The sequence below is a fragment of the Acinonyx jubatus genome, chromosome A2 (assembly GCF_027475565.1).
Source record: "Acinonyx jubatus isolate Ajub_Pintada_27869175 chromosome A2, VMU_Ajub_asm_v1.0, whole genome shotgun sequence".
NCBI classification, from domain to species: domain Eukaryota; kingdom Metazoa; phylum Chordata; class Mammalia; order Carnivora; family Felidae; genus Acinonyx; species Acinonyx jubatus.
The window spans coordinates 153,875,707-153,887,819 of NC_069383.1; the positions used below are offsets into that span (position 1 = coordinate 153,875,707).

Sequence of the window (12,113 nt, forward strand, 5' to 3'; positions counted from 1 at the left end):
CCCTGAGTTAAAATGTGGCCTCGCTGCATGGACAGATAGACAACAGGACATTCAGAAAGAGACCTTATGCCATATTTGATATTTGATAAACATTTGATATTTGATAAACATTTGATATTTGATAAACATGGCATTTCAAAACCACTGGGGGAAGGTAAGACTTTTTAGTAAATGATGTTAGAAAACTGGATAGCCATTTGGGAAAAGACAAAACTGGACCTATACCTCATCCCATTTACCAGACCTAGCTCTGAAAGGACCTAAAAGCCAAGGTTACAAAAAATGCCACTCTACAGGTTCTAGAAGCAAATATGGGTGAATTCCTTTATATCTGGGAAAGGTGAGGCCTTTCAAAGTATGACTTACAGTCCAGACACCATAAAAAGAAAGGACTGAGAAATCTGACTACATTAAACAACAGTCATAAAGCAAAGAAGCAATTCTGAAAAAGTCACACAGCGGCTTCATTTTCTTGGTTTTGGCTCAGGTCATGATCTCACGGTTCGTGGGACTGAGCCCCCCCGTGGGCTCCGTGCTGACTGCACAGACTGCTTGGGATTCTCTCTCCCTCTCTGTGCCCCCCTGTCTCTCACAAATAAAAATTTTTTCAAAAAAGAAAACAGGTCACACAGCAAAAACCACCAGAAACAAAGCCAAAAGAGAACATCAAACTAGGGAAAACCTCTTGCAACTCGTATCAAAGAAAAAGCTTTGCTTAATCTTGCCCATATAAAAAGGGCTCTCAGAAACGAAGAAAATGACCAAACCTGACAGAGAAATGAAGGGGACAGCTGCCGTAATTTCCAGAGAAAGAAATGCAAACGGCCCCCAGGCTTAAGGAAAGGAGTCTCGTCTTGCTCATGATGAGAAAACGGCACACGGGCCGTCATCAGCACAGCACGGGGGTGCACACCCCCCTTCCCGGCTCTCCGGCTGCCACTGCTGCAAACCCAGACTCAAGTGCTCAAAACCCTGACCACAAGCCAGGCACCTACGCCAGCACGAAGTGCTCTACGTTCCCGGAGCTCGTGCTGGAGTCCCGAAACCCACGCTGCTCAGGCCTCGAGGCAGTCTGTTCCCCTCAAGGGAAGCGGAGTTCTGACCTGGAGTGCCAGAGGGAGGGCAGGAAGGAGGGAGAGAGGCAGGGGTGCTGCCCTGACGCCGGAGACGGTGCTGTTCGGACAAGCTGCCCGTGCCGGCTCCGGCTTTCCCTCCTCGCTTGGCCCGCCCCTCGGCTCTCCGTCCGCGGGGATCCTGGCCCCGTGCCCCGCTTTGAGGCCGCTGCGTGCTGGGATGGGCACAGGGGGCAGGCGGGGCGTGGGAGGAAGTCGAGGGGCACCCCACTGAGAAGGGTGCTCACCGGGAAGGACTTGATGGACCACACGATCTCACTGTTCTCGGGGACCCACTTCACACTCCCCACTGTCGTCTTGAACTTGGGGGAGTCGGCGTCGTTGGGCACGGGGATGTGGATCTCCACGTTGTTGGCCGTTGACCGCCGCTTGAACTGGCTCTTGGCCTGGAGACGAGGCCGATGCAGCCAAGGTTGCAGAAGGCACAGGTGAGAAGGCCCGGCCCCGACCCGGCCTGCCCCGGCAAGGGCCCCACCCCCCTGGCCTGGCCCAGCCCGGGGGCCCCCCATCAAGCTGACCCCGGTTCTCCAGGCTCAGCTCGTACCCTCCTGCCACCTGAGACCCTCCCTATAGCCTCCAGTCCCCTTGGCCTTCAGGGCTCCCCATTCTCCCCTCTGGGTCAGTGAGGCAGCACGGACCTCAGCCACAGGCCTGATCTCCCCGGACAGGGGTCATAGAGCCCCACGGTGTCCCTGCCCTGGTTAGGCCTGGTTAGGCCTGGATAGCCAGCCCTGAGCCGGTGAGGCTATCCACAGCCCCCTCTCTCACTGCCCTCGTCCCCAGGTTGGCGTTGTGTGCCGGGTGTGCACGCACCTTGATCATGTACTCGATGCGGCTGTGGGAATGCTTTTCGATCACGGACTCGATCCATATCAAGGGCTTGACCTGTTGGGGAAAGCGAACGCGGCACTCACACCTTTCCCCCAGAGGGGACACTGAGGCCCGAGGCAAGGGACCATCTGCCAGGCGTGAGCCTAGCAAGCCACCGCCCGAGTCCCAGCCAGGCCAGATGGACACGCAGACAGAGGGGCCTCTGAAAATGCAGAACACGTCACCGGGGCTGCCTGCAGTGGGGGCAGTAGGGCCAAAGGGCTCTGGTCACTCAAACGGTTCAGAGCCCCGAGCTGTCAAACATCGGCTCCGCAGAGCCGGGCAGCCCGTAGGGGGCTGTTCGTGCCCTGGGTGTCAGCTCGGGGACAGGGACCGTTCCCACCCAGCAGGGAGGGGGCGGGAGCCTGTCCGGGGCCTCCCGCGGGCGGCCCTGGAGGAAAGCCTGCCCCGGTGGAGGGCGGGCGCACGCACGTGGGTGTTGAGGCGGTAGGACATGAGCTCGAACTCGCCATCTGGGGGGATGAAGGAGATGGTGCGGTCGTTCTCGAAGCGTGAGAGTCGCACACACTGGTGGAACTTCACATCCTCCAGCTCCACGGACTTGCTCTTGCCACCTGCGGGGAGGCGGGGTGAGGGCGGGACAGACCCTAGCCCCTCCGGGTCACTCCCTCGGCAACACTGTCAATCCCGGGGGCTCACCCCTGGCAGAGCAGAGCTGCCCCTCAAATCCGCGAGAGCGTCTGGGTCACGAATGCCAAGTGGCCCGGGTTCCTGGACGACCTCCCCCGTCCCTCCGCAGCCCCTTGGAAGCCCCGTCACATCCTGACCCCGGGCTGGGGCTGAGGGCAGGGCTGGCTGGCCTGGGTCACTCTGGCCCCCAGCAGCCAGTCCGTGGCTTAGCTGGCGCTCCTGCCCAGGGCGAGTCTGCTGAATGTAGAACAGACCCGGCTGGAGACGCGGGGCGACGGCTCAGGGCTCCCGGTGTGCCCCGGCCGCATCGTCATCCCTTGTGTTCTGGGTTCCTGTCTTGGTTTTCCATCCCGCAGAGGAGCTGTGCAGGTGGGGCCCAGCCAGGGACAGGAGCTGCCCTGATGGGCTGACACCCGAGGGGGCCTCACTGCTGCTGTGACGGTGTGGCCACCCCTGCCACCGCTCCCATGGCCGGGGGGGCCTGTGGTGGGCCAGGAGCCAGGTGTCCCATTTGTCAACACAGAGACTCGGCACGCTGGGTCCCTGAGATCACTCTGGCCCCCGCCCCACCACAGGGGGTGCTACATGCAGGCCGCGTGGCAAGAGCCAGAGCCACTGTGTGTAGCCTTCAAACAGCCCAGACCCAGCACTCCAGGTGGGGGCAGGAGCTGGCACAGGACAGGAGAGAACAAGGCAAGGCCTGACCTTGAGCCCGCAGCTCCCTTCAAGATGGCGTAGGGCAGGGTCGTGGACCTGCGTGACCCTTCCCACACTTGACGTCTGAGGTGCTCGCCCGTGCACTCTGGCCCATAGGGTGACGAGGGGACTTGACTTTGGGATCTCTGCTCTTCTATGTTTTCTACGTCCAGTTATGGATTTACTAGTTTTCACAGTTGTCTTGTAAACAACCTCAACATGTTTCTAAAGCAAGTACTTGGGGTACACGCGTTGGCCCACGCAGCTGGGTATTCCCTCAGCTCAGCTGTGAGCTCAGCGCAGGCCCGCTCTGGCCACAGGGACGCAGTGGGAGTGGCGGGGGGTACTCACGGCCCGTGTTGTCGAAGAGAACCTTGTCGTTGAGGCCCAGGCGCAGCTCGGGCATGCCTGAGAGGAAGACCCGCATCTTGATGGAGCCCACAATCTCACTGCGCAGCACGTTGCCATTGGCACTGACCTGGGAGGCGGCGAGGCGGGCGTGAAGGGAGGCCCCCACTCACCAGCTTCATACCCTCCCGCCACCCAATTCTCGATGCCCTTCTCCCCATCCCAGCCTCCCTCCAGCCTCTGTGCCAGGGTCACAGAGGCCGACCCGTGGGCTCTGCCCTCTAGGCCTCAGGCCATAGCTGAGCGAGGACCCTACCAGTGCCTGCTCAACCACTAGGTTGGCCTTCCTCCAGGCAGGTCACACTTGCTTTTCTAGAGATCTCTGTTTCTCCAAGTGGGGCCTCAGGAGGCCACCTGCCCCATATCCGCTACTTCCTAAAGATGGAGCTTCCCCGGTCCTGACACCTCGCTGCTCCCCAGGGCTGCCCTGAGGTCTGATGACCATGGATCCACAGCACCAGATAAAGTCAGAGGAGTAACGGCTGAGCCCTTCCCCGTACACTCCAACAGTCTGCATGGCAGAGTTATGCTTCGGGCAACCCTGTAGCTCACGAGCAGACCAGGAAGCATCTGAGATAGTGATTAGAAAGTCACAACAGGCCAGCAGACAAACCCTGAGGCTGTCCTGAGGGAGCCAGGCTGCTGGAACACCTCTTCTCAGGCCCATTTTAGATACAGAACAGAGGCCACACAATGGCTGGCGGAGGCGCTGGGGCCACAGCTACGACGACCACCCCACATCACCACGTCCACACCCACAGGCAAGAACAAGGGCTGCAGATGCACAGGCCTTGGGGCCACGAGGGCCGTTCCTCAGAGGTGCCAGCCACACCCACGTGCTGGAAGGCCCGAGTTGCCTATTTCTACAGAGGAGGAGGAAAATCTGTCCAGCCTTTAACTCAAGCATCTGGAAAGCACCACAGGCAAACATGAGAGCCCTTCGCCTCTGAAGGAGGTGGAAAACCGAGGCACCAAGGAAACGACAACCCGGGAAAGGCACAAAACAGGACAGAAGGCCCTGCAACGTCTGGTTCTGTCACCTCACTGCTCACTATACTCTGGTCACACTGGCCTCTCACTGTCCCCACTGCACACAGCGGCCACCTCTTCCTCCTCCGCCTCTCATCAGCTCTCCCTGTCCACCTCTGTCCCCACTCTGGTGAGGGGGTGCGTCAGGCCACTCACTGCTGGGTCCAGCACGAAGACAGTGCCTGGGGGCAGAAGGTCCTCAGCAGGTACGTGCAAACGTAGGCCCTCGCTGGTGGGATGGGCTCTGGGCACCCCCCATGCTCCCAACTGTGACTGCCCCTAGATGTGGAGGGCCGTCCCCCCGCGTGGGGAGTAGGGACTACACAGCCCTCTGGAACTGAACAGGTGAGGTCACCAATGCTGGGAAGGCGGGCTCAGGAAGGGGAGAAGAACTGTGCAGGCCCAAGGCTCATCTCAGCCCTGCAGGCGGCAACCAGGATGGGTGGGTGCAGAAGGGATGTCTGCTGAGCTGCTCAAGTACACCGTTACACCCAGGTCACCGGAAACTGGACGCCGGTGTGGACTCAGCAGCCGGCTCTGCAATCAGACTCAGGACGACGGTGTTCTAGCGCATCTGGGACACCTGCACCTGCCTCGTGCTGCCCCGTGTACGGAAGAACAGGGTCCTTCAGGCACAGCCACATGCTGGGTGCACTGTGGTCAGGACACCCATCGAACTGCCAGTGTTTTCATATAACCTATTTATAGGCTGTTCCCCCGGATCTGCTTTCATAGGCCAGCACACTCTAGTGCCAGATGGACCATGTTCTGGGCTCAATAAACAATTCAGACAAAGGCAGGAGGGGCATGTGGTTACTGAGGCCACTGTCTTGCTCCAAGACTTAAAAAGTAAAAAGGCAAATATGTTTATGCGCAGTCCACTGGGAGAATCTTTTTGGGGAAGCACCGTCAACAATCCCACACCGGAGGACCCACCGCTCCAGGAACCCCGCCCAGGTAAGGATGCTGCCCCAAACACACATCTGAGGACGGACAAGCTGGCTCATTTCTGCACTGCCTGCGGCAGCTGGAAAGGGCACACCCTAGTGAGCCGCGTGATGGGACTGGTCTGATCAGTCATGATAATCTCCAAAGTGAACACAAGCAGGCTGCGGGCAACATGGGGTCGGCTTGTATGCCCTTCCCTGCCACTGGCTACAAGGACGACACACGGGCAGGGTCCATGGGCAATCATCAAAGACTGAAAGGCACAGTGGGTGGATCTGGGAAGAGCCACTGAAAGCGCGGCACCCAGGCCCCGTGGGAAAGTGCAGAGGAAACCTGGAAGTGGAAGTGAGCCCCGGGGACGCTGATTGAGCTGGCGGAAGCCTGTAGCTCTGGCTTCGGGGCCAGAAGGGGAACTCCTGCTGCTTAGAGGGCATATGGAAATCCCCCAATTCCCCCCTTGTCTGTTCTCTCACCTCCAGGCCCCAGGCAACCTAGCTGTTGTTCCCAGAGGGTGGGGCAAACCCAGGATTCAGGCCCACTGCAGGCAGGCAGGCAGGCCGGAGTGGGGATCTAGAGCCCCCAGTTGGTCACAGAACCCAAAAGGGAAGTCCTAAACAGCTGACAAATGCCAGAAAGAGAGTAGAGAGTGAGGAGTCCAGGAAAGCAAACCCATGAAGTTATTTGTGTCTCCAGAGCACTCTAGAACTGGGCATGAGTAGCTAGGATCCTAATTAGCATGCCAAAGACTCTGAGAAACAAACCACCCAGTCCCAGACAGACCACCAGGCAGTGCATACTCCGGACAAACTCAAATAGCAAATGGCAGGAAGGCTTTGAAAACTGAACTGATACTTACGGCCCACAAATTGGGGGCTGCAACTTGTGGCCTGAACCTAACCAGGCCAACTGTCAGCTCGAACACAAATACAGACATTTTCTGTATAATCTAAATAAGACCTAGAATCTTATAATGTAACATTCAAAAAGGTCCAAGATACAATCTAAAAATACTCAGCATACAAAGAGCCAAGAAAATTTAACTCACACGGAAAATACAATCAACAGATGCCAATGCTGATGCAAATGTTGGAATTATCTGACAAAAGACTTCAAACAGTTATGTAAAAATTACAAACACCCTTGCAACAAATGTTAAAATAGAAAGTCTCAGTAAAGAAGCAGACTATAGGAAGAAGAATCAAACGGAAATTTTAGAACTAAAAGATGCAGTCACTGAAATACCAAACTTGCTGGATGGGCTCAACAAAAGGATGGAGATAAAACAGGAAAGGGTCAGTGAACCTGAAGACCGATCAGAAGGAAGCATCCAATCTAAACAACAAAGAGAAAAAAAAAAGATGGGATAAAAGAAACAGCACCTCAGGGGCCCTTGGGACACTGACTAAAGGTCTGATATTCATGTCACTGGGCAAACATATTTGAGAACATAATGGCTGCAAACATCCCAATTTTGGTAGGAGACATAACCAAACAGATACAAGAAGATGAACAAATCCCAAAGAGTAGAAACCTACAGATATCCATACCCAGACACAGCAAATCTATCTGCTGAAAACTAAAGACAAAGAAAAAAATCTGGAAAGCATCCAGAGAAAAGCAATGTGTTACCTACAGGGAAATATGGATTCGAGTGACCGTGGATTTCTCACCAGGAAGCATGGAACCTGGAGGGAATGTCACAACATTTTCAAGGAGCCAAAGGACAACTGTCAACCCAGAACCTGTATCCAGTTGAAATATCCTTCAGAATGAAGCAGAAACGAAGACATTCTCAGATGGAGGAAAAGCAAAGTAGACCTGTTCTGAAAGAACAGCTAAGAGTAGCTTTTTAGGCAGAAGGGAAATGATACCGGAAGGAAACCTGGGAAAAGTCAGGGAGAGCCACAGAAGTGCCAAATGTCTGAGTTAAATGGGTTATTGTCTTGACTGCTTTAAAGCATGTTTGGGAACTGAGAGCAACAAATCTTACCACTGTCGGAGGTGGTTTCCAATGCATCTAGATTAATGTATAAAACAGCTCTAGCGTTGAGGGGTAGGAAACTTTCTGGATTCCAAGTGAAGTGGTGAAATATTGATTCTAAGCAGGTAAGTATGCATTTTATAGCAACCACTAGATACAACTATATAAAGAGATATGGTAACAACCACCATAAAGAAATGAAATGGAATATTAAAAACATTCAAACAGACCATGGAAGGATAGGAAGAAAAAAAAAAAAAAAACAAAGGAATGAAAAACAGAGGCAACAAAAAGAAAACAATAAAATGGCAGACATTTTAATCTAACAAATTAACAGTTACAGTAAGTATAAATGCTCTAAACATACCAATTAAAAGACAAAGACTGCCAGAATGGATGTTAAAAAATGACCCAGTATGAACACTGGATGATGTATGGAAGTACTGAATCACTACACTGTATACTTGAAACTGACATTACCGTGTATATTAACTAGAATTTAAATAACTTAAAAAAAATAAAATAAAAGGATGGGGTACCTAGCTGGTTCAGTCAGTGGAGTGTGTGACTCTTGATCTTGGAGTTATGAGTTCAAGCCCCATGTTGGATGTAGAGATTACTTAAAAATAAAATCTTCAAAAAAATAAAATAAAAGGATTAAAAAAAAAGAAGTAAAAGGATAGAAAAACACATAGTGTGTAAACACTAATGGAATAATCTCTGAAGTGACAATATTAATAGCAAAATAGACTTCAGAGCAAAAAAATTACCAGGGATAAAGAGGGACCTTATATAATGATGAAAGAAAGGGTCATTTCACCAAGGAAACATATGAATCCTAAATGTGCCTGTGCCTAACAGCATAGCTTCAAAATATGCTAAGACATAATCTGCAATTAACAGCTGGGGCTTTTAACGCTATCGATAATAGGTAGAACTAGTAGACAGAAAATGAGTAAGAAAAGCTAGAAGAAATAAATGTCACCAACCAACAGGATTTAATTGGCAATTACAGAACAGTCCACCCGACAAAAGCAAAATATATATCTTTCTCAAGTGTACCTGGAACGTTTGGCAAGATAGATCACATTCTGGGTCACTAAAACAAACCTTAAATTTTAAAGAATGGGCATTATAAAAAGTATATTTATATATTTTAAAGTTTATTTATTTTGAGAGAGAGAATCCCAAGCAGGCTTCACATGGTCAGCATGGAGACCGATGTAAGGCTGGAACTCACGAACCATGAGATCATGACCTGAGCCGAAACCAAGAGTCAGATGCTTAACTGACTAAGTCACCTAGGCACCGCATAGAAAGTATATTCTTAAACAATAATGTAATTAAATTAAAAACAAAAAAACAACAACAATAAGGTAACAGAAAAATAAGTAAACATTTAAAAATTAACACACTTTCATTAAATAATCCATGAGTCAGGGTGCCTGGGTGGCTCAGTCAGTTAGGAGTCTGACTTCGGCTCAGTCAGTTAGGAGTCTGACTTTAGCTCAGGTCATGATCTCGCAGTGGTGGGTTCAAGTCTCGTGTCGGGCTCTGTGCTGACAGCTCAGAGCCTGAAGTCTGCTTCGGATTCTGTGTCTCCCTCTCTCTCTGCCCCTCCCCTGCTCATGCCCTCTCTCTCTCTCTCTCTCTCTCTCTCTCTCTCTCAAAAATAAACATTAAAATAAATAAATAAATAAATAAATAATCAATCCATGAGTCAAAACTGAAGTCTCAAGGGAAATTTGAAAATATTTTGAAGATGAAAATCTAACATACCAATTATGGGTCGTAGCTAAAGCACTGCTTAGACATGTACGACATTAAATCTTTATATTAGAAAAGAAAGATTCCAAATCAGCATCTTCGCTTCCAACTTAAGAAACTAGAAAAAGAAGAGCAAAACAAACTCAAATCACAGAGAAAGAAATACTAGAGCCAAGAACAGAAATCAATGAAATTGAAAATGGAAAATCAATGAAATCAAAAGCTAATTCTTGGTAAAAGCCAATTCATCACCAATAAAATAGATGAAACTCTCACAAGACTGACAAAGAAAAAAAATATGACATAAGTGACTGATATCAGGAATGAAAGAGGGGACATCAGCACCGACCCTGCAGACATTAAAAAGACAGTAAGGGAATACTACAGAGAACACTATATGCATAAACTCAACGACTCTGATGAAGTAGATCAGCTTCTTAAAAACAACAAACTGCCAAAACTCACCCAAGATGAAACAGAAGACCCGAAGAATCCTATAACTATTACAGGATTGAAATTTGTAGTTAAAAATATTCTGGAACAGAAATCTCTAGGCTCAGATAGTTTCATAAGTGACTTCTACCAAGTAAATCTAAAATATACAATTTATGATACTTTCAAATGAAATACTTAAGTATAACTCTAACATAACACATACATGGTAAAAATTACCAAACGTTTATGAATGAAATCAAAGATGACCTAACTAGGGGTGCCTGGGTGGCTCAGTCGGTTAAGTGTCCAACTTCGGCTCAGGTCATGATCTCACAGTTCATGAGTTTGAGCCCCACGTTGGGCTCTGTGCTGACAGCTCAGAGCCTAGAGCCTGTTTCAGATTCTGTGCCTCCCTCTCTCTCTGCCCCTTCCCCACTCAAGCTCTGTCTCTGTCTCTCAAAAATAAATAAATGTTAAAAAAAAATAAAAAAGATGACCTAACTAGAAAGACATACAGCATTTGTGGGTTGTGAGACTTAATATACTAATGATACCAATTCTCTTCCACACTGATTATTTATTAAAAAAATTTTTTTAATGTTTATTTGTGGAAGAGAGGAGAGAGACAGTGCAAGCAGGGAGGGGCAGAGAGAGAGAGATACAGAATCGAAGCAGGCTCAGACTCCGAGCTGTCAACACAGGGCCTGAATCAGGGGTTGAACTCACGGACTGCGAGATCATGACCTGAGCTGAAGTCGGATGCTTAACCAACTGAGCCACTCAGGCACTCCCCACGCTGATTATTTAATAGTTATTTAATAAAATCCCAATCAAAATCCAGCAGGATTTTTTTTGTAGACACAGACAAGCTGATGCTAACATTTTAAACTTTTTAAAAATATATGTGTTTATTTTGAGAGAGACAGAGCGTGCATGCGTACAAGCAGGAGAGGGGCAGAGAGAGAGGGAGAGAGAGAATCCCAAGCAGGCTCCGAGCCGTCAGTGCAGAGCCCCATGTGGGGCTCAATCCCACAACCATGAGATCATGACCTGAGCTAAAATTGAAAGTCGGACACTCAACTGACTGAGCCACCCAGATGCCTCCTGATGCTAATATTTTATGCAAAGGAACTAAATAGCTAAAACAATTTTGAAAAAAGAAGAACGCTGGAAGGATCTCATTACCTGCTTTTCAGACTTAATAAAGTTACAGTTGTCAAAGACAGCGCAGTGTTGGTGAATGAATAGATACTACAGATGAATGCAGACTCACACAAATACGGCCAACTGATTTTTGACAAAAACACAATGGCAGTTTAATGGAGAAAGGGGTAATTTTTCAAAAAATGATGTTGGAACAATTGCAGAACACTGCTCTACATCCACACAATGGACACAAACCTCATAGCTTAGATAAAACGTAACTCAAAGTTGGTCATGGACCTAAATGTAAAACCAGAAAACTTTTACAAGACAATTTAGGAGAAAACCTACATGACCCTGGGTTCAGCAGCGCGGCACCAAAAGCACACGCACAAAAAGATCGGTAATTAGATTTTCTCAAAATTAAAAACTTTTGTCCTGTGAAAGACACTGGACCAAAAGAATGAAAAGACAAGTGACGGCCTGGGAGAAAATACCTGCAAATCACGTATCTGACAAGAGACTTCTATCCAGGATACATAAAGAACTTTCAAAATGCAACAATCAGAAAAGAAACAACCCAATTTAAAAATGCTCACAAGGGGCACCTGGGTGGCGCAGTCGGTTGAGCGTCCGACTTCAGCCAGGTCACGATCTCGCGGTCCGGGAGTTCGAGCCCCGCGTCAGGCTCTGGGCTGATGGCTCAGAGCCTGGAGCCTGTTTCCGATTCTGTGTCTCCCTCTCTCTCTGCCCCTCCCCCGTTCATGCTCTGTCTCTCTCTGTCCCAGAAATAAATAAACGTTGAAAAAAAAAAAAAGATGCAGAAAATCATAACAGTGCTCGAGGATATGGAACCACCAGAACTCTCATCCACCGCTGGTGAAAAGGCAAAAATGGAGCAGCCAGTCTGGAAGACGGTCTGGCGGTTTCTTATAAAGTTAAACGTACGCTTACCATGTGACTCAGCGATCCCACTCTGGGTATTTGCCCTCGAGAAAGAAAAACTTCCGTTTACACATAAACCTGCACACGGAATGTTTATAGCAACTCCA

The 12,113-nt window shown here is 49.7% G+C and overlaps 1 protein-coding gene across 2 annotated transcripts in view; it reads right to left on the reverse strand.

Moving 5' to 3' along the window:
• The window catches only part of AP1M1 (adaptor related protein complex 1 subunit mu 1), a 29,321-nt gene that overhangs the window by 5,427 nt on the left and 11,781 nt on the right, over window positions 1-12,113 (reverse strand). For both annotated transcript variants that reach the window (XM_027038215.2, XM_053219699.1), the window contains exons 6-9: window positions 3,702-3,828; window positions 2,436-2,578; window positions 1,947-2,018; window positions 1,361-1,519 (exon numbers count right to left, since the gene is read on the reverse strand). In XM_027038215.2, coding sequence (XP_026894016.1) covers window positions 1,361-1,519; window positions 1,947-2,018; window positions 2,436-2,578; window positions 3,702-3,828 — 501 coding nt within the window. The remainder of the gene's footprint in view (window positions 1-1,360; window positions 1,520-1,946; window positions 2,019-2,435; window positions 2,579-3,701; window positions 3,829-12,113) is intronic.